Source organism: Mytilus galloprovincialis, chromosome 13 (assembly GCF_965363235.1).
Source record: "Mytilus galloprovincialis chromosome 13, xbMytGall1.hap1.1, whole genome shotgun sequence".
Taxonomy (NCBI): Eukaryota; Metazoa; Mollusca; class Bivalvia; order Mytilida; family Mytilidae; genus Mytilus; species Mytilus galloprovincialis.
Window position 1 is genome coordinate 72,465,464 of NC_134850.1, and position 23,401 is coordinate 72,488,864.

Consider the following 23,401-nt stretch of genomic DNA (forward strand, 5'->3'; position numbering starts at 1 on the left):
TCAACATTCGTCCAAAGCCATTCTAGAACAGTTTCTCTGCCATATCTACAAGCATTAGTCATTGCAACGTTCATGTCAAACAACTGCTGGTCAGTATTTCTCCACAACCATTCTATTGTAGTGGTACTCTTTTTACCTCTACAAGCTTTTGTCATTGCTGTTTTCATATCAAATGAGTAGGGATTGAAATTGTCCCATAAATATTTTACTAAAGACAAGTCATCGTGTAGACATGCTTCGTTCATCACAGTTTGATAGTCAAACACGAAGTTGTCCTGGTTTTGCAAAAGCCATAACGCTAAATCTGTATACCCATGGTGACATAACGAGCTCGTCAACGATCGTATATCCGTAACATAATCACAGTTCGTTTTAATGATTAATCTGATAATGCTATCCGATTTCGACGACAATGCATTTGCAATAGCTGTATCAAAATCAAAAATATTACTTGGAAAATTTGTGAGAAGCCATTCAACAACTTCAAGAAATCCGAAGACACATGCATTATTCAACACGTCTGTCCAAAATATTTCCTTCTTTTGTCCTTGTTTACAAATCTTCAATACTGATTCCTCAATAATACCATTGTCGTACATTAATTCCTCGTTATTACAACAATCAAATATCATGTATAGTGCAGACTGTAAATTGAAACCAGTATGATCAGATTTGACAATACTTTCTATTACCAATGTCATTAAGTCAAGGTCTTCACACCTATATGCAGATTTCATAACTAGCGTCATATCAAATAATGTATTGTCAACATTCTTTATCAAACATTCTATAATTTCATATGCGTTTTGATTCAAAGCATCATTCAATGCTTCCTTCATATCAAATAATTCATTGTCAATATTCTCTATCAACCATTTCACCGTGTCAAGATTTCCACAATCACAAGCTATATTCAATGCTTCCTTCATATCAAATAATTCATTGTCAATATTCTGTATCAACCATTTCACCGTGTCAAGATTTCCACACTCACAAGCTGTATTCAATGCTTCCTTCATATCAAATAATTCATTGTCAATATTCTCTATCAACCATTTCACCGTGTCAAGATTTCCACACTCACAAGCTTCATTCAATGCTTCCTTCATATCAAATAATTCATTGTCAATATTCTCTATCAACCATTTCACCATGTCAAGATTTCCACACTCACAAGCTTTATTCAATGCTTCCTTCATATCAAATAATTCATTGTCAATATTCTCTATCAACCATTTCACCGTGTCAAGATTTCCACACTCACAAGCTATATTCAATGCTTCCTTCATATCAAATAATTCATTGTCAATATTCTCTATCAACCATTTCACCGTGTCAAGATTTCCACAATTACAAGCTTTATTCAATGCTTCCTTCATATCAAATAATTCATTGTCAATATTCTCTATCAACCATTTCACCGTGTCAAGATTTCCACACGCACAAGCTATATTCAATGCTTCCTTCATATCAAATAATTTATTGTCAACATTCTCTATCAACCATTTCACTGTGTCTAGTTTGCTTTCAAAACAAGCATTACCCATTGCCGTATTTATATCAAATAATGTATTGTCAATATTTTCTATCATCCATTTAACTTGCTCAAAGTTATTTAATAATGCATGGTAAAATTCATTATCTATTCCAAGCAAATTAAGATTTACATTTTGTATCAATGTCTCAACTATATCAATGTGCATGTCTCTGCAAGCATTTGTAATTACAGTTGAAAAAGCAAACCTTGTGTTATCATTATTTTGTATCAACCACCTAACAATATTAGTTCTTCGAAAACGACAGGCTTCTTTCATTGTTGTGTGTAAATCAATTCCTTTAGATTTTCCGATAGATTTGATTATGTCTAGCCAATTTCTATCACAAGCTATCTTTATGAGACGATTTAAGTCTATTTTATCATTATCACTTTCTATTAACCGCCTTACTAGTTCACTTTTACCGTCACGGCATGCTTCATTCATTGCTGCTCCAAGATTAATTAATGATAAATCAATATTAGCTATAAAAGGCTTAATAACGTCGAAGGAACCTTGGACGAATATCGTCCTCAAAACAGATACTATATCTGCATTTGAATTTATAATTTTCCCTGCTAATAGTGTGACAATATCTGAGCGTTCCGATTGACAAGCCATACCTAATATCTCATTTAAATCAAGCAGTGAATCATCAACCTCCTTTATCACCCATTTCATTAAGTCAAACCATCTTTGTTCATTTGCAGTATTCATGATTATGGTCATATCAAACAATTTATGATCAAACGTTTCTAACATCAACTTCACGATCTTAAAACGTTCACATTCGGAAGCTCCGTCTGTTTTAATTTCTAAAAGATTATCACTGTCTGACAATGTCTTAACCGTATCAAATGTGATGCCACCAAACACTTTTCCGATTGCTTCTTTCACATCAAACTCTTTATCATTGACATTCAACAACAACATCTCAACAATATCAAACTTTCCTCGTCTACAAGCAATATCCACAGCTCCTTCTATATCTAACAAAGTGTGGTCAGTATTTTTTAGTAGATAATGCATTACATTGGTATTACCATTAAAAACAGCTTTATAAAATAGTTCTGATTTATTAATAGCATTTTGGTTATCAATTATTATTGACCATGATACAATTTCATGATATCCTATTTTGTAAGCAGCCCATGCTATGTACTTGATATCAATTAATTCCTTTTTAATGCTTTGTATCAACAACATTAATTCGTTTTCCGAGAGGACATTCATTTTGTTCCGGACTATTTTCATCATGTCAATCTTAGTAGTATCCACATGTGGCAACATAAGTTCAATGAAACTGTACAACTTTAAATCTACGATTAATGTGATGATCTCCATCCATCTGCAACATGTCTTGTCAATGTTTTGAATCAGGAAAATGAACAGATCTTTTGATCTATTGTTTTGACAAGATGAAAGCATTGTAGTAATGATTGAAGTGACGTCAACTTTGACTAAATCAATTTCCCTGATGATTATCTCAGCCATTTTGGTATGTCCTACTTTAAAAGACTCAATTATCAGGTCACGTATATTAAATGTATTTTGGTCAAATGTTTGCAGAATCCATTTGACTATTTTCTGAAGATAATTTTTACACGAAAAGTCCATTAAAGTTGTTATAGGATGAACGATTCCTTTGGTATTCTCATTTAACCATTGTAATATCACATCAGAATTATCACATGATTCGTTGATTGTTTCATATACAATGTTCCTTACATCGGTTTGTAAGTCTGGGAATCTCTCATATATCCACTGAACTATGTATAAACTTTGCAATTCATTTTTGTTACAAGTAACTAATTTTTTTTCAGTATCTCTTAAAACCCATTGAATGAAACGTACGATTGGCAAATTAAATTGTGTTACTAAATTCTTTATCATTGTTTCCATTTCCTTAAGGTCTTGTAACTTCAAAATTAAATTTTGTATAGTCTCAAAATTTTCGCATCTGAAATCATTAAGGATAAATTGTTGAATGTCTAGCTCATCTGTGTTGACTGTTAAAAAAATCCACTTCAGAAACGTTTCCATACCGTCTTTACAAGAAACAGTGAAAATTTGCTTTTTTTCACTCTGATTGCATAACTTTTTGTTCAACAAAATCTTCAATGTATCCTCCCAACCATTCTCACAGGCTGTATTAACAACATTACCCGTATCAAATGTAAAATTCTGGCCATCACTCAGAATTCCTGCTACAAGATTCTTACAAAGTTTGCTGCATGCTGTATTAATGGATGCTCTTACGTTGAAGAAATTCGGCTGTACCGACCTTATTAAAATCTTCAAAATATCAGTTTTGTTATCTGTGTCAATACATTCTATAGAAAGATTTGTTGATATTAAGTCGCACAATCTTCTTATATCTTCTACATTTTCTACTTCAAGAACCAATTTCACAATATCAATTTCTTTCGATACTTGGTTTAAAAGGAAACTAACGGCTGTATCATTACCTTTTTTCAATGCAACTTGTATGCTATAATCGTAGTTGCACTCTATGTCATACTCATTTATTAATCCATAACAAAGTTCTAACTTCATATCTGAGTTGTTTGTATCACATGAGTAATAGAAACATGCCACTACTATTGTTTTACTCGCTTTAACTTTTTCCGTAATTTGCTCGTCGTTCATGTCATTTTCAATGAAATGAAGGACTGTTGCAATTGGTTTATCTACATTATGTTTCTGTATAAGGAACCATAGCAGGGCTCTTTTAAAGTAAAATGACACATGCTCATGTCTATCTTCAATTTGTATGCCTATTGTATCTTGTGATGTAAAGTTGTCAAACTCTTTGATTAATAGATCTAAGAAATCAGGGTTATTCTGCAGTATGATTGACGAACCGCAAAGTGTCTTCATAAACTCAGCGGATCTCATTTTATAATATTTCTCAAATAATATGAAAAGTCGCTTCGTCAAATATCCAAACATATCTTTTGCAACGATCAAATTTATCTTCTGTTTTTCCAAATCATCTCTCTCTAATCTTATTAAGTCGATAATAAAATCAAAATTCAACACTGAAATAACAGCAGACGGATTGACTTCAAAATATGATATTGCTATTGCTTCATTTATCATTGGATGTTTGAAATGATAAACCCTTGTTTGAGTGTCTTGTTTCAAAAATCGACCATCTATTTGCTCTGCAATTTTTTTAACTTTACTATCGAATAAACGTCTTCGTTGACAGTTCCCACACGATTCTATTATTGTTTCTAGTTTTGAAATGTCTATTCTGTTTACATCAAAGGAACTAGTATTTAGTAACGTGTAAACCAAAAGGGCATAAGAAATATTCATTTCAAGGTTAATATCGGTACAATCTCTTAGTGAGTTTATTTCATCTATAAGGGATTGATCTGGATGTTTAAAAAAGTTAATACCGAGCTGTAAAAAACGTTTGTCAGAGGTAAACATAAAGCATGCTTTTGGATATCCTATAAAGGGGTCTGTTTTGGCGATGTCATAAACTGTTCTCCCGTCTAAATAAAAATATTTGCTATCCCCTTCATATCCTTGTGTATCCCAAGTTATCCCAACATTATATTTCTTACAAAAATTGAACAACAAGTTTGCTTTTTCATCTTCGCTCATGCTAAATCTGTCAGAACTAAGATTAATTTTACAACAATTTTCGAACAACCTATGAGAAGCAAGTAATCTTTTGGAAGAATTACTGTTTGAGGAATCTAGAGTAAAAATTAATTTCGCGTCCCCTTTACACAACCGTGCATGTAATAAATCTAAAATATCATAGTTAATCAATTTTTTATGCAAGCATCCTTTGGTAGGAAGTACACCATCTAACAACATAACAGTTTTTCTCTCATCTGTAATGATATCCATTACCTGCAGGAAATCTATTACTTTTAATAAGTCAAAATCTTCATCTGTTAGACCAAACTGTCTAAGTATTTCCAATCCAATTCTAGACTTTCCTGATCCCTCTCCACCAATGATGATGAAGACATCCTTCCTGTCCATCCAGTCAACACACTTTCTTACAGCATTGGTTTCAACAAATGTTTCTTCCTCCATATGACAATCAATCGCCATGTGTGTTTGATCTACAAAGATAGAAAAAATAATGTGTGCCAATGAACAAAAAACGGTTAACTAATGTTATCGTCCGCACATAGATACAAATTATGAAATGCATTGATTGTCAATTACAATACACACAATTGTACTGAAATTGCACAAATACTTCTAAAGGTATATATTGCATATATAATATCATCGAACATGTCAGTTTTTCATACCTAAAAGTAATTTACTTATTAAAAGTATTGTTCAATCTATTGACTCAAAGTCCCTCGATTTTCTATAACTATTCGTATCTCACTGCGGGTAAAAAGTATAGTTGCATTAGTTTACACTGTGAAACCCAAGACTTGTATACAATTTATGTGCATATTTTACTATTATCGAAACAAAATATACATTTCAGAGGATTGATTTATACCGAACCTGCATGGAAAGATGTAAAATATTCGTTATCTGTTATATTTAGTGTGAATATCAGAATCAGAATATATAAGAATATTGCTGTTAAAATGTGTTCTTTACACATTTGGTAATTATTCTTTCGACCATGCAGATCTGACTGAGCAAAACAAATACAGGACACGTGCTTAAGTTTATGTTGAATGTATATTATAAATTAGCCAGATCTAAGCACTCACACCACATCTTCCTATATCTAAGCCCTCCCTCCCCCAAAATAATAAGCCCAAGTACTCTAAACGTTTACCAGCAAACAATATGATATTGAAACATATTATACCACGTTTTTTATTGACGAGTCTCGTTTTCTGCTGGCAATAGACATGTTCACCATAAGCCGATACCGAAACCGAAACCGATACCGATACCGAAACCGATACCGATACCGAAACCGAAGCCGATACCGATACCGAAACCAAACATAATATTGAGGTAAATGATAAATGTTCATAATGTTAATTAACTCAATCCTTTACCTCCATTATATTGTTTTAAATTTAAATGCACGAAATGGAGTATTTACTTCAAAACTATGACTTATTCAAAACACTAAGAATATTCTTATCCCAGGCAAAGATTACTTTACCCGTGTTTGGCAAAACTTTTTGGAATTTTGGGTCCTTAACGCTCTTCAACTTTATTGTTTGTCTTTCTTACTGTTTTAATTTGAGCGTAACTGATGAGTCTCATGTAGACGAAACGTGCGATTGACGTATCAAATTATAAGCCTGGATCCTCTGATAGCTATGTTTTTCAATTCATCAATTCACACGAATCTATCAAAAAAGCAAACTTAAATTCAACCATTATTGAATACAGTAATACAAGATATATACAATGTAAGATGTTGAGGTAATTTATTTATGAATTACATAATTCTTGAGGCAGGTATCGTCGTAGGGAAAGAGCTGCACAAAGTTCTTTAATAGGTGCAACATCGTTCCTACTAGGTCTATAAAGGGAACCTATTATTTTATCAATTGTCAATCGTCTTATGAACTGTTCTATGTACATTAAGTCTTCTTTCACGAAACGTTTCATTGAAACATTTGGGTTGACCGCGGATTTTTGCATTTTAATTGCGTAGCTGCCTTACAGTATATGATGATGCCATATGATGTTCAGATGGATATATGGTATAGTAAAGTAAGTAACAATCACGATGAAACGGAAATGTATCGTGTGGACCGATTGCATCCACCAATGTTTGACCGAATTCATCTCAAAGTACACTTATTTTCGAATTGAATGATATATAAAGGCAACAGTAGTTAACCGCTGTTCGAAACTCATAAATCGATAGAAAAAACAAATCCGGATTACAAACTAAAACTGAGGGAAATGCATCAAATATAAGAGGAGAACAACGACACACAATATAATGTTACACAAACGAAATAAGCATTAGACAAAATCCGAAGAGAATTACAAATATAACATCAAAACTAAATACATGAATTTGGGATAGAAAAGTACCGTGACACGTCTTATAGCAATGTGAATTCACACTAAAATATAAGAGGAAACAAACGACAAAACAAAAACACAACGTTAAAATGTAACACACACACAGAAACGAACTATAATATCACAATGGCCATATTCCTGACTTGGTACAGGACATTTTTTAAAGAATAAAATGATGGGTTGAACCTGGTTTTGTGGCATGCCAAATCTCCCGCTTTATAACATAAAATTGACAACATAACATTAAAGGACTATAACACAAATAAATAGGAGAACATATTAGACATAGAAACACACTAATAATAGCTAACAAAAGGCACCAGGTTTAAAATTTAATACGCCAGAAGATCGTTTCGTCCACACAAGACTAACTAGTGGCGCACAGATACAAAAGTTCGAAAGCCAAAACAAGTACAAATTACACAGCACTGAGGACAAAAAGTAAAAAAAAAGCGGTATCGAGGAGGATTTTAACGATTCCGACTTTGGTGACAGACTGACAGGTCTATTTGTTAGTTTTCCAGTCGAAGATCGTAGTTTTCTATAGGCATTGACACTTCCACCAAAAAAAATGGTTCTGCGGAGCCACCTGTCTCGCAAATTTTGCTGTTAGTCGCAGGCTCAACAAAAATAGGGACACAATTATCAAATAATTTCCTACAGATATTTTTTTTAAATAATAAAAAGCTTGGTTAAAAACCTGGATGGCTTATGAATCTAATAAATAATTTAAAAACCTTAACTGCAGACTGAATGCAATTTCAACTAGAAGAAAAACTAAGTCCATTTAAAAGTAACATACGGAAAAACAGAAAATAAATTTTTACAAAATTTTACTGTGATAATAAACAAGCTTCTGTCTTAGTTTAGTAGAATATAGGATATTTTAAGAAAGTTATCGAAATTTAAAAGACTTTAACCACAGAGTGAATGTAATGTTTAATGGCAAACAATAGTCCATTTATAAGTAAAATACAAATAAACAGGATTTTTGTTACAAAATTTACTTCTAGATAATAGCTTTTGATCATAAACAAGTTTCTGTCTAAGTTTGGTAGAAATCTAGGATATTTTAAGAAAGTTATTAGAATTTAAAAAAAATTAACAACAGAGTGCATTTAATGTAAACTGACAAAAAGTCCATTTATTGTTGATTTGTTTAAAACAGTCAACGAGAAAGTCTAAACAAATTCAGTGCAAGCTTATCGTTAGATTATTAGACTTTTGGTATTAAGCTGAATTTGGTCTCCGAGTGACCTTAGATCTGCTCTGAATAATCTTCTGACGTCAAGAATCAATTACTTTTTAATTATTTAGTGCAACTTTTTAAATAAAGATGTCAATTTTTACAGGATCTTTTGTGATTTTAAGTAATGGTGGACACAATTGCATACAAGTGTAAATACCTCTATAGATAACATAATTAACGGTAGGAACTCCTATTTAGATTGGTCAGATAATTAAGTACATGTAGAGTGTAGATAAATCGAGACAATGGGATTTATTTTCTTAACGGTCTTGCCATAATCAAACTAAAATCGTACAACGAATGCTTAATTTCGTCCATCCTACTACCGTGTGCTCAAAATGAATAAATCATTATAAGATACGAAGGTTCCTGTTTCACGATATCTTTAATCGCATGCTTAACTAATCAAGCAGTATAAAAAAGGAATTGAATTTGAAACCCAGCAAATGAAAAGACTCTAAACACCATTTTTATATATGTCCCAGAAATTAACCTCTCGATACATATTACCCTCAAATCATCACTGGTTTGGTCACAGATAAAGCTGAAAGAAGTTAAAGTTGAAGACTTAAAATCGGAATCAATTCTTTTAAATTAAACACGGGGCATGGTGAGGCAATGTTAAGAGTATGATTTATTTTGTCCTTTTGAATCCATGCTAAGAGTTCTAATAGTTATCAAAGGTACCAGGATTATAATTTAATTTAACCTTACATGCTTTTTAATGAGTAAATGTAAAGCAAATATTAAATCGCTAATTAAAACAGCATGTACTGACTATTTATTCATAATTAGTATCATATTTCAGTATATACCTACTTTTGACTTTAATTAACGCTTGATTGAACCTTTGCATCAGCTGTTCTTGATAATCATAGCCTTTCTTTATACATTCATCCATAAGTTTTGGGAATTTCCCGGTCTTTGCAGCAAGTTTATTACCTATCTTGTTTATAGTCGGTGATAGGTCTGTAACACTCTACAATGACAAACATCATAAAACTTATCTACTTTAGTAAAATATATTGATGAAATTTCTATGCTGTATTTTGCGTTTTGGGTTGAAGTTTTCATCTCTTATACACATAAAAAAGAACATTATTTCGTTTGTACCATCGTATAGAAAAGTTCATTAGTTTTGTAGGTCAGATGATCTAATCCGTCTCTTTCTTGTAAAATGGGATCAGTGTGCACATCCCAGTTTTTTGTCGTTCTTTTTTCAACGTATTTACCCTTTAAATTCGTATTCGTAAAGTTTAAATTTTAATTTCTCTACCAGTATGTATTACCATTAAAATTTCATGACCTTCTAATTGAAATTTGTCATTTTTTTTGCATTAGCTCAGAAATAAGTGACATGATTTATAAGATAGTTTTATAAAAACAACCGTTGATAAGCTAATTCAGTATATAGGATCCACTCCCTCAGGCAAAAATGGCCTTAGAAATATTAAATTTAAATTATTCTTCTCAAGGTTCTTTAGTTCACACAGTGCCTATGCTTTCTGCTATTTCTATATCACCTGGCTTTCTTTTTTGGGGGGTCTTGGTAAAAGCAGATCTAATAAAACGATTCAGACCGCAAAACATTCCATAAAAGTGTTATTTTCATTTTTCAATCACAGGATGAATACCTTTGCCGGTGGACTTAGCTGAAATTCGTATTTTTTTATAGGTTTTATTTGTGTTGTTTATCTCATAAGGTTTGTATAAACTGATCATCCTTGGCTTTCTCATATTTTAGTTTTAGTTTTAGCGATCCTTTTGTTTTGAAATGTCTGTTCGTTGTCGATACAAACGCCGATAGAGAGTCATCCTTTTGGTAATTATCTTCCTAATTTTATGCTGCGTAGGCAATAAATTTCTAGAATGTTCAAATATTTGTAACATCGAAAGTTATTGTGTTTATGTTCCGTCTTAACTCAGATAAAATTCAGAAAATTTGAAACATACTACACTGTGTACTATAAGGCAACACTTTATATTTTATATTTAAATCTCAATGCAATTAGACGTGTGTCCTTGTCGTGATATGTATTTTTAACATAAATTTGACTCATGAGTTGGAAGAAAAGTCAATATCCTTTATGAATCTGTCCTTTTTACAAGGTTTAAAGAGGTACAACATGATTTCTTACCTGGTGAATGTCTGCTTGTCTGGTAAGCGTTTCAATCAAATTATTTTGATAGTGTGTAAAAAGGGTTTGATCGAGTGCACCATCTTTTGCCTCCCGTAATTTCTGTTTGAATTGAGTTTCCTTGTTACACACTTTAGCAATGTCTAAGATACAACGTTCTATCTTAACAACTGATGCGTTAAAGTCGTTATCTGACATTATACCATCTTTAGCATGACCGTAGTCCTGGTTTCTGATCTGAACCAAAGTTTCAACAGCCATCCGTAGAGTACAGCAGTGTTTTAATATGATTCTGTTTACGGATGGGTCAAGATTCATTAATATTATTCCAGGTGCTGCTGCAACGGAGCAGATACTGTGCATACTCCCTGAATTGGGTCTCTTTCTATGATTAGTGCAAGGCAGCAAAACGGCATTAAACATCTGCGTCCAGTCATTTTGATCTAACACGGAATAGTTAGTTGGAAATGTATAACCCGATGGGCATTGACAACAAGGTACATTGTATTGCCATAGATGATACAGTTCGTGCTTATTTTTGTTTACAAAGTCTTCGAAAGTTATGGATTGGAACTGAAGACAGCTAAACCAGAATATATCGTTGCAGAAATTGACTAACACACATCGGGCTAAGGTTAGGTCGAGAACATCAGTGCAAAGACCTGACTTAGCCATGCTGCAACAGAAGTCATCTGACCGCCTGCCTGTATTATGACATGGCAACTTTAATGATGATCGGTCGAATAATAATTCCATTTGTGATTGATGCAGAATACGAGGTGAACGGGGCGGATAATGTCCGGGTGGACATTGACAACACCTTGAACTGTTATATAAATGATAGATTTCATGTTGATTTGTGTTAACAAACTGTTCGAACGTCTGACCTTTATGTTGCACATCCAGTTCTACTAAAGACACTAGAGCAGCTTTGGAATGATCAACAACTAAAATGGCATTCCGTAGAAAATTCTCTCGTTCCTTTGAAGTCATATTTAAGCTGGATTCTAGTAATGAAATGTAAACTTTGATCAGTATTCCTTATTAATACTTATTATAAAATGTATATGATGTATATGAGTATTTGGACCATACGCGTATGGTCATGACCATATGGGTATATACTCTTATGGTCCGACCGTACGCGTATGTTCGGGGTTATTAAAACTGTTAGTTTACTTTCAATACTTTAATCCACCATTTTCTACATTTGAAAATGCCTGTACCAAGTCAGGAATATGACAGTTCTTGTCCATTCGATGCGTTTTGTTATTTGATTTTGCCATGTGATTATGGTCTTTCCGAATTGATTTTCCTCTAAGTTCAGTATTTTTGTGATTTTACTTTTTTAAACTCTTCATATGGTATGACCGTTTATCAAAAAGTCGCTATCATATAGGTTAATTAAATTTTATTATTATATTATAATAATAACATTAGCTAAATTAAAATTATAAGTTTAAAATAGTTAATTTTACTTTCTTGTCAAAACTATAATTAATACATTTTATACCGATCGTCATTGCATGTACAGATGGTCATTACCGATTTGTTATTACGAGTGAATGGCAATATGTCGACTTAAAAGAATAAATTCCACACATTTCTTAATGAACTGTTACACAAGAAGTCACAGGAAAGTAACATGATAGTTAATTTAAGTTTTCCTTGTGAATATGGTGTATTGCAGTCACGTTACGATATTTGAGATCTAGAGCATCTTAAAAACACTGTAGACATATCGACATGGCCCTACACCTCGGTATCACTGTACGCAACTACAAAAATTATGTCCTTTCACTCGCAAACAAAAGGTGTAAATAAAAAGGATCGTGCACAACAAAGACTTGCAAATGCAAAAAAAAGCTATGATACCGTGTGGAAGTAAATGTCAACCTAAGCATACATACAAGAATGTAATTAGCGATGAAAACTAACTATGACATCAATATCTAATTTTTACGTAGTATTTGAAATATAAAAATAATACTTGTCATGTAACCATCATTGTTTTTTGGATAAAGTTTTTGTATTATTGAAACTTTTATAATGTAATTTTTTTTTTTTAAAACTATATGGTCCAAATACTCATATAGTCCGGCTCGTTAATAACCAAGCGAGTATTAAACTCATATGGTCCGACCATATGATTATACGCATATGGTCATGACCATACGCGTATAATCCAAATAATCATATGGTCCGGAACATATACGTATCATTTGTAACATTAATACCTTGTACGGAAGTAGTGATAGTAAATCTCAGTCAAATTTTCATCAAAAACCATTAAAACACTACATAGCTTTTTAATTGCAACAATAGAATCTCTCTCTAGTATTTTTCGCCTCCCTTTTTCAAACTACAATCTATGACAGAAGTGATAAATTTAACTTTTCAACCTTAACGTAACGCTAGTGCATGTTCGCATTATATGTAATTAATAAATAGTGGTATCCTACATAATAACCGCTCACACAGAGTTGTGAGTGTTATGACATTGACCAATACGATGTGTCTGTGTTTCAATCAATTAGTGACATGCTATTTTCTTTCTTGTAAGGACAATAGTGATACCATTTATTTCTGGTCGAGAATTATAGATGATTCGTATTATTACGAGCTATGATCTTCTAAAAGTGGTTTGAAATGTAGAACCATTTTTAAGTATTTTTTTCTATTTCAAAGACGCCTCTTTTTGGGGATATATATAAACTTTTAGAATTATGAGCCATATATATAAATGTTGATAATAAGCCGAACATCCATATGTTTTGACAGTTGAAAAGTTAAAAGTCCATATGAAATTTCCATTCTAGGATGTAACTTTTAATGAAACTTCATTGTAAAAGTGGCAGAGTTTAAGTCGTAAAGGGATACAGAATACAATAATATACTACCTCTCTAAGGTGATATGGGGGTAAAGACAAAAAATAATATAAATGGTTTTTCATACTTTGAGGTAGAATACATTGTGATATGTTCATAAATAAAATAAAAGTGATACATAACAGTGCTTTTTGTCAAGTTTAAGATAGTGACGACAAAATCAGATATTTTGATAGAATATTCAAAGAAAATCCATCTTAATGTAAAAAGAAGAAAAACGAAAAGATGGGATATTTATATATATATTAATGTGCAAATGTTGTCCCTATGTAGAAAAGCTAAAGTTGCTTCCCTTTGTACATTAACCGATTTTAAAATTGAAAATAAATGTTGTGTTACTTTTTTTATGTATAACTCAAGATAAAAAAGTATAATGTAAATGGTTTGTAAAATTTTGAATGACTGTTGAAAGTTTTGGTTTTTATGGTTATTAAAACAACAAACGTAAACTAATTGGGAAAACAATAATGTATTAAGATTCGGAGCAACTAAATACAAATAGTTTTTCCTTTAACATTTTCGGGAAATTTAATTTACTGTCCATTATTAACATCAAATATAAAAAAGAACATGTGGTATGATTGCCAATGCGATAACTCTCCACATGAAACCACAATGACACAGAAATTAACAGTTATAGGTCACCATACGGCCTTCAACCATGAGAAAACCCCACACCGCATAGTCAGCTATGAAAGGCCCCGAAATGACCATGTAAAATAATTTAAAAGAGAAAACTTAAGGCATTATTTATACAAAACAAATGAATGAAAAACAAATATGTAACACATAAACAAACAGTTATAAAAATACAAAACCATCGCCTTCTTGTGTACTTTTCTAAGGTCCCATCCTCATTCTGAAACATGAAGATACCTGTTTCAAAATATAGGTACAGGGGTTGTTTCAAATTTAGGTGATTGAAATGAATCTTTAATATATTACTGCTGCCATGTGTAAAATAAAGATAATTACACAGAAAATGAGAATACGGGTCTTTTCTAAAAGTTTTTTTTTCTATTCTATATATTTCTAAACGAACTTTTTGCTAAAAACTGCTATATTCCTTCAACTTTACCATGTTTACAGAAATTGATGTAAATAAAGATAAACATTCTATCATAACTTCGTTTCGATCTGTTATAAAAACTCATCAAATATTTTAAAAATCAAGTACGACAGAGGCTAATCTCGTCAAACAACACAGTTGTATAAATGAATTGTGTTTTATTTCGTCGTGTTTTGAATCATAACTATGGCATTTAAAATAAAATTGATAAGACAATAACAATCAAAACCAAGGAGTAAACAAAGACTCACAAAACCAAAGGACATTTACATCAAAAGTTATAAATAATAATTAAGAAACAACACGAACTCCACTAGAAACCGGGAGTGAAACCAGGTGCTCCGGAACGGTAAGCATTTCATGCACCGTATGCGGCTCCCGTCGTGTTATTTCTTTGTTCAGTTTGGTAATGATGAAAGGTTATTATGACTGAGGAAGAATATCAGATATGATTTCTGAGACACTTTTGTCATAATGGCTAATCAGCTCATGATGGCGACCGTAAAATTTCTTGAGTGATGACCTTAATTTGATTGATTCATAACCCTGTCTAAGCAACTTTTGAGAAAGCAGTATTTCTCGCTCCACAAAGCAACGTACTTTGAGCTAGCTCTAGAGAAACGTATCAATTGAGACACATATACTCCATATGCTGATGCAGCTGGGATCTTGCTACACAGAAATGGAAAGTTGACTATAGGAAAATTCAAATCATCGCGTTTGTCATAAATTTTGGTATTCAACCTACCATCAGTAGTTATTTTGAGAAAAAGTTCTTAATATGAAGCAGATTTATCTGTGTCGGTAGTATCTTTAATTTCAAGTTCACTCGGATATATTAAATGTAAGTGATAAATAAATCTATTATCATTAAAAGACATTATACGTACATCATCAATATACCGAAAGGTGAAAAATGAACATCAACATCAATATACACACTCTCTTCAAGACAATAATGTCAATGTCTGTGAGTGGTACGCATGGCGATAAACCAAAACAAAACTAAATAACAAACTGGGTGGGTTTTTTTTCTACTCAGTCACACTATAATAAGTCTGCGCAGTTGTCAGTCAACTAAATACACCCTTGCAGGTGAAAATAAATTATTTTAGTACGCTTGGTGATAAACCATATTATTAAATAGCAGAAAAACCTGCATGCGAAAATAACTTGTTTATCCTTAAAAAATAACATGAAATTCAGATCATTTTAAAGTTTTAGCATACAGCGATAAAGATGTATACACCTATGCCTTTTTGCTAGGGGACCATCCTCGTTATGAAATATTGGAATACCTGTTTCTATAAATTATATCAGGGTGGATTTAAATTTAGATGATTGTACTAAATCTATTTATATCTTAACAATTCCTCTTTTCAAATTACGAATATTATGATGAGAATACGAGTCAAACATTTATTTAGAATATAAAGATAATCAACATTGCGCGATTATTGTTTTTTTTTTATTATTGTTGAATGTGTTTGGAAGCGTAAACCCATTTTAAAAACCAATTTCATCTTGTTCTGTCCTTCGGTCTGTATCTTCGGCAGTAAAAATCGTATTTCAAATTCACAGAAAAAGGAGATAAAAAATTAGATTCGAACTCTATTACAGTACGACATTGTCTTGATCTGTTACATACACAAACTTATCAACCTTACTTAACACCTGGTACGAAAGATGTGCTTCTCGTCTACACACGACTGTTTTGATAACTTCATGTGAATTGTTTTGTCGTTATAGAACTCAGAACATTACTCTAGTCTACATGTTACTATGTAAATTCCTATATAAATGTACCAATGTTCATACACAAAATAAACATCGATACACAAAATTGATATTATCTACGAAAAATAATGTCAAGATGTGTGAATGGTTCGCCTGGTGATCAGAGCCAACATTTTGTTAAATAGCCGACTAGTTTTCAATCAATCAAAATAATTCAGCACAGTTTCGAGAGACAGTCATTTACAAACCTTCAAGTGAAAATTAATATCCCTTAAGCCAAGTTCAAAGCATAAAATGTATTCTTTTTACATTTTTTAACATACAGTGATAAATATACGCACCTAACCATAAATGCCGTCCGTTTCCTGGGAACCAACCTCGTTATGAAAGATGGAAATACCCGCTTCTATAAATTATACACGGGTGGATTTAAATTAAGAAGAATGTAATGGATCTATTTATATCTTAAGTTTTTCCTATGTCAAATTTAGATAGGTAAACATAAATGCATAATGTGAAAATTAAAATCTATTTTTATATCGAAATGTGTTTCATCAGTCAGTTAACATATAACTCGTGTCATTGTGAGTAAAAGTAGGGCGAAAGATACCAGAGGAACAAACAAACTCATAAATCGAAAATAAACTGACATGACTAAATAAAAAAATATAAACAGACAAAAAATAGTACAATTAGTTATCAAAGGTATCAGGAAAATTTAATTTAATACGCCAAACGCGCGTTTCGTCTTCATAAGACTTATCAGTGACGCTTATGTCAAAATAGTTATAAAGCCAAACAAGTACAAAGTTGAAGAGCAGTGAGGATCAAAAATTCAAAAACGTTGTGCCAAATACGGCTTAGGTAATCAATCATGCCTTTGTCTGGGTTACGAACATCCTTAGTTTTTCAAAAATTTAAAAGTTTTGTGGGCGGGAAATTTATGAAAATTAATTACCAAAATTAAATCAAAGAGCAGATTGCTCTGAAAGATACGATTGCCATTGTTTTCATTGACACATGTATACACGTAGCTAGATAATATTATTTTCAAAACTAATTCAACTGCACATGTAAAATGTTTTTTACGTGATCTGAATAGATACAAAATAGCCAATCCCGGATAAAAGTGTATGAACTTAGGACTATATAGTTTTATTTTTGTACTATCAATTTAAAATTTACTTTCCACAGCAGTCACTGAGACAGGTATTTCACTTCGTATCTTATCACCTATTTTCCTAATTTAAATCTAGGAGGTACCCCATTCCTAACTCTTTAAATATTTAAATTTCCTTTGGGTCAGTGATCATGACTCCTTTCCGTACACATTCCTCGGTTTGAATTGCGATCGTTTTTAATATAACACGACGTTTATCAACAGAACAAGTTAATTTTTCTCGACGTGTTTTATAGTAGCTCGAAACGATAATATGGAAGACTTCATTTCGCCTGAAGGGGTGTTGTAGTTACACCTTTATGATGTACATTTATTTTAATTTAAATGATGCATATGATTTAGCAACAACAATAACCCTCAATAGCAGACATATATATAAAGGATCCCATGAGTTTTAAATAAACTCATCATAGATACCAGGAATAAATTTAGTATATACGCCAGACGCGCGTTTCGTCTACAACAGACTCATCAGTGACGCTCGAATCCAAAAAAGTTAAAAAGGCCAAATAAAGTACGAAGTTGAAGAGCATTGAGGACCACAATTCCTAAAAGTTTTGCCAAAAAAAAGCTAAGGTAATCTATGCCTGAGGTAGAAAAGCCTTAATATTTTAAACAATTCAACATTTTGTAAACAGTAAATTTATAAATATAACCATATCAATGACAATTTATGTCAGCACTTTTTGTGCTGACTACTGGGCTTGTGATACCCTCTTGGAAATAAATCTCCACCAGCAGTGGCATCGACCCAGTGGTTGTAAATAAACTCATCATAGATACCAGGACTAAATTTAGTATATACGCCAGACGCGCGTTTCGTCTACAAAAGACTCATCAGTGACGCTCGAATCCAAAAAAGTTAAAAAGGACAAATATAGTACGAAGTTGAAGAGCATTGAGGACCAAAATTCCTAAAAGTTTTGCCAAATACAGCTAAGGTAATCTATGCCTGAGGTAGAAATCAATTGAGTGGGGAATCCAGGGCAACCATTCAATATAATACCCCTTGAAGTCAAGTAAACTATACGCATGCGCATAATTACATAAACAAACCCTGGTGCAAGAACGTATATTAAATGTTAATTAAACGACCTAGATGGTTCTCTATTTCTTTATGGAAGTACAATATCAAATATCAGTTTCATAATGGTGACATATAAGAAAAACTTCACTTCAGTTCTTATATGACAGAAATAGATTGATCGGAATTCAGAGAACTCTATCTTTTTTATCAAAACTGGGGAAGTCCCTCTGACGTGTTTCTAAATTTATAAAAACACTAAATATAAATACTGCTTAATTCTGATTTTCCGTGTGGTTAAAAACACGCATATAAGTCGAGGGAAATATCAAACATGAAGATTATGAAAAGAACAGGAAAGTTGTTAAAGTTCAATCCGTTTGTTTGTTGTTACCTTTTAAACATTGAAAAGCTTGAAAGCAATCGTATCCCAAAAACTAAAGACTTAGCAACACGAACCACACCAATAAACTGAGTAACAGTTACTAAGTGTATCGTTAACTGAAATAAAACATGTCATTTATTTCTTATGCAGCAATAATCCTGCAATATATTTGGTTGATAACCTGGGTGTAAATTACATCCCACCCTTGTTAGAAGGGGGATTTGACCTATATCCGGACTTCGGGATCGGGTGTTTTTAAGCTCGTGATTTCTGGATTTACCCTTTCAGGATCCAGGAATTCTTTTTTCGAATTTCGGGATGTCGGGATTTAAATTTGTTTCAATTCAGCACCTCGGGATTTCGTGTTTTTTACGCCAGGTATTTCGGGATAAGGACCCCTCCTACCCCCTCTTATTAACCTGGGGATTATCAAAGGCAACAGTAGTAAACCGCTGTTCAAAAGTCGAAAATCGAATGAGAGAAAAATTCCGGGTTACAAACTGAAAACGAGGGATCGAAACACATTAAGTGCTTTGGGAAAACAAATGAACAGGAAAACTGAAGTGTAACAAAAACAAACGCCAACATATATATAAACGAAATACTTGATAACGACTGCCTTATTCTGACTTAGGACATTTTAATATAAAAAGGATGGTTGAAACCTCCTGCACATATAGAAATGTTAAAAGTTATCGCTAAATGACATGAATGACAACACTAAGTAAATGTGGCAGAAGTATAGAACAAACAAATGCAAGCAGAAGTACAGAACAAACACTCATCACAGAGAAACGCACAGACAAACAATTGCAATACAACCGTTGACGCAAAAAGCAAAGCAAAGCAAGGCGCAGAACAACAAACATCTTCAACAACAACTTATAACCTAGGACAGCACAAACAGTGAATATGTATTACTAATCAATCTTAAACTCGATTTATACTTTCACAATGCCAGTCCAAACAATTATCATGACAACTTTAAAATGAAGAACAGAAATACAGCAAAAAATGTTACTCTATAAAATTGAGAATGGAATTTGATTGATTCATAACCCTGTCTTAGCAACTTTTGAGAAAGCAGTATTTCTCGCTCCACAAAGCAACGTACTTTGAGCTAGCTCTAGAGAAACGTATCAATTGAGACACATATACTCCATATGCTGATGCAGCTGGGATCTTGCTACACAGAAATGGAAAGTTGACTATAGGAAAATTCAAATCATCGCGTTTGTCATAAATTTTGGTATTCAACCTACCATCAGTAGTCATTTTGAGAAAAAGTTCTTAATATGAAGCAGATTTATCTGTGTCGGTAGTATCTTTAATTTCAAGTTCACTCGGATATATTAAATGTAAGTGATAAATAAATCTATTATCATTAAAAGACATTATACGTACATCATCAATATACCGAAAGGTGAAAAATGAACATCAACATCAATATACACACTCTCTTCGAGACAATAATGTCAATGTCTGTGAGTGGTACGCATGGCGATAAACCAAAACAAAACTAAATAACAAACTGGGTGGGGTTTTTTTCTACTCAGTCACACTATAATAAGTCTGCGCAGTTGTCAGTCAACTAAATACACCCTTGCAGGTGAAAATAAATTATTTTAGTACGCTTGGTGATAAACCATATTATTAAATAGCAGAAAAACCTGCATGCGAAAATAACTTGTTTATCCTTAAAAAATAACATGAAATTCAGATCATTTTAAAGTTTTAGCATACAGCGATAAAGATGTATACACCTATGCCTTTTTGCTAGGGGACCATCCTCGTTATGAAATATTGGAATACCTGTTTCTATAAATTATATCAGGGTGGATTTAAATTTAGATGATTGTACTAAATCTATTTATATCTTAACAATTCCTCTTTTCAAATTACGAATATTATGATGAGAATACGAGTCAAACATTTATTTAGAATATAAAGATAATCAACATTGTGCGATTATTGTTTTTTTTTTATTATTGTTGAATGTGTTTGGAAGCGTAAACCCATTTTAAAAACCAATTTCATCTTGTTCTGTCCTTCGGTCTGTATCTTCGGCAGTAACTTCATGTGAATTGTTTTGTCGTTATAGAACTCAGAACATTACTCTAGTCTACATGTTACTATGTAAATTCCTATATAAATGTACCAATGTTCATACACAAAATAAACATCGATACACAAAATTGATATTATCTACGAAAAATAATGTCAAGATGTGTGAATGGTTCGCCTGGTGATCAGAGCCAACATTTTGTTAAATAGCCGACTAGTTTTCAATCAATCAAAATAATTCAGCACAGTTTCGAGAGACAGCCATTTACAAACCTTCAAGTGAAAATTAATATCCCTTAAGCCAAGTTCAAAGCATAAAATGTATTCTTTTTACATTTTTTAACATACAGTGATAAATATACGCACCTAACCATAAATGCCGTCCGTTTCCTGGGGACCAACCTCGTTATGAAAGATGGAAATACCCGCTTCTATAAATTATACACGGGTGGATTTAAATTAAGAAGAATGTAATGGATCTATTTATATCTTAAGTTTTTCCTATGTCAAATTTAGATAGGTAAACATAAATGCATAATGTGAAAATTAAAATCTATTTTTATATCGAAATGTGTTTCATCAGTCAGTTAACATATAACTCGTGTCATTGTGAGTAAAAGTAGGGCGAAAGATACCAGAGGAACAAACAAACTCATAAATCGAAAATAAACTGACATGACTAAATAAAAAAAAATAAACAGACAAAAAATAGTACAATTAGTTATCAAAGGTATCAGGAAAATTTAATTTAATACGCCAAACGCGCGTTTCGTCTTCATAAGACTTATCAGTGACGCTTATGTCAAAATAGTTATAAAGCCAAACAAGTACAAAGTTGAAGAGCAGTGAGGATCAAAAATTCAAAAATGTTGTGCCAAATATGGCTTAGGTAATCAATCATGCCTTTGTCTGGGTTACGAACATCCTTAGTTTTTCAAAAATTTAAAAGTTTTGAGGGCGGGAAATTTATGAAAATTAATTACCAAAATTAAATCAAAGAGCAGATTGCTCTGAAAGATACGATTGCCATTGTTTTCATTGACACATGTATACACGTAGCTAGATAATATTATTTTCAAAACTAATTCAACTGCACATGTAAAATGTTATTTACGTGATCTGAATAGATACAAAATAGCCAATCCCGGATAAAAGTGTATGAACTTAGGACTATATAGTTTTATTTTTGTACTATCAATTTAAAATTTACTTTCCACAGCAGTCACTGAGACAGGTATTTCACTTCGTATCTTATCACCTATTTTCCTACTTTAAATCTAGGAGGTACCCCATTCCTAACTCTTTAAATATTTAAATTTCCTTTGGGTCAGTGATCATGACTCCTTTCCGTACACATTCCTCGGTTTGAATTGCGATCGTTTTTAATATAACACGACGTTTATCAACAGAATAAGTTAATTTTTCTCGACGTGTTTTATAGTAGCTCGAAACGATAATATGGAAGACTTCATTTCGCCTGAAGGGGTGTTGTAGTTACACCTTTATGATGTACATTTATTTTAATTTAAATGATGCATATGATTTAGTAACAACAATAACCCTCAATAGCAGACATATATATAAAGGATCCCATGAGTTTTAAATAAACTCATCATAGATACCAGGAATAAATTTAGTATATACGCCAGACGCGCGTTTCGTCTACAACAGACTCATCAGTGACGCTCGAATCCAAAAAAGTTAAAAAGGCCAAATAAAGTACGAAGTTGAAGAGCATTGAGGACCACAATTCCTAAAAGTTTTGCCAAAAAAAAGCTAAGGTAATCTATGCCTGAGGTAGAAAAGCCTTAGTATTTTAAACAATTCAACATTTTGTAAACAGTAAATTTATAAATATAACCATATCAATGACAATTTATGTCAGCACTTTATGTGCTGACTACTGGGCTTGTGATACCCTCTTGGAAATAAATCTCCACCAGCAGTGGCATCGACCCAGTGGTTGTAAATAAACTCATCATAGATACCAGGACTAAATTTAGTATATACGCCAGACGCGCGTTTCGTCTACAAAAGACTCATCAGTGACGCTCGAATCCAAAAAAGTTAAAAAGGACAAATATAGTACGAAGTTGAAGAGCATTGAGGACCAAAATTCCTAAAAGTTTTGCCA

The 23,401-nt window shown here is 32.4% G+C and overlaps 1 protein-coding gene across 1 annotated transcript in view; it reads right to left on the bottom strand.

Annotated features, from left to right (window-relative positions):
* Positions 1-23,401, bottom strand: part of LOC143056196 (uncharacterized) — a 69,313-nt gene continuing 45,912 nt past the window's right edge. Inside the window, exons 2-5 of the mRNA XM_076229276.1 lie at positions 10,920-11,926; positions 9,601-9,760; positions 570-5,626; positions 1-45 (exon numbers count right to left, since the gene is read on the bottom strand). Coding sequence (XP_076085391.1) covers positions 1-45; positions 570-5,626; positions 9,601-9,760; positions 10,920-11,912 — 6,255 coding nt within the window. The 5' untranslated portion in view covers positions 11,913-11,926. The remainder of the gene's footprint in view (positions 46-569; positions 5,627-9,600; positions 9,761-10,919; positions 11,927-23,401) is intronic.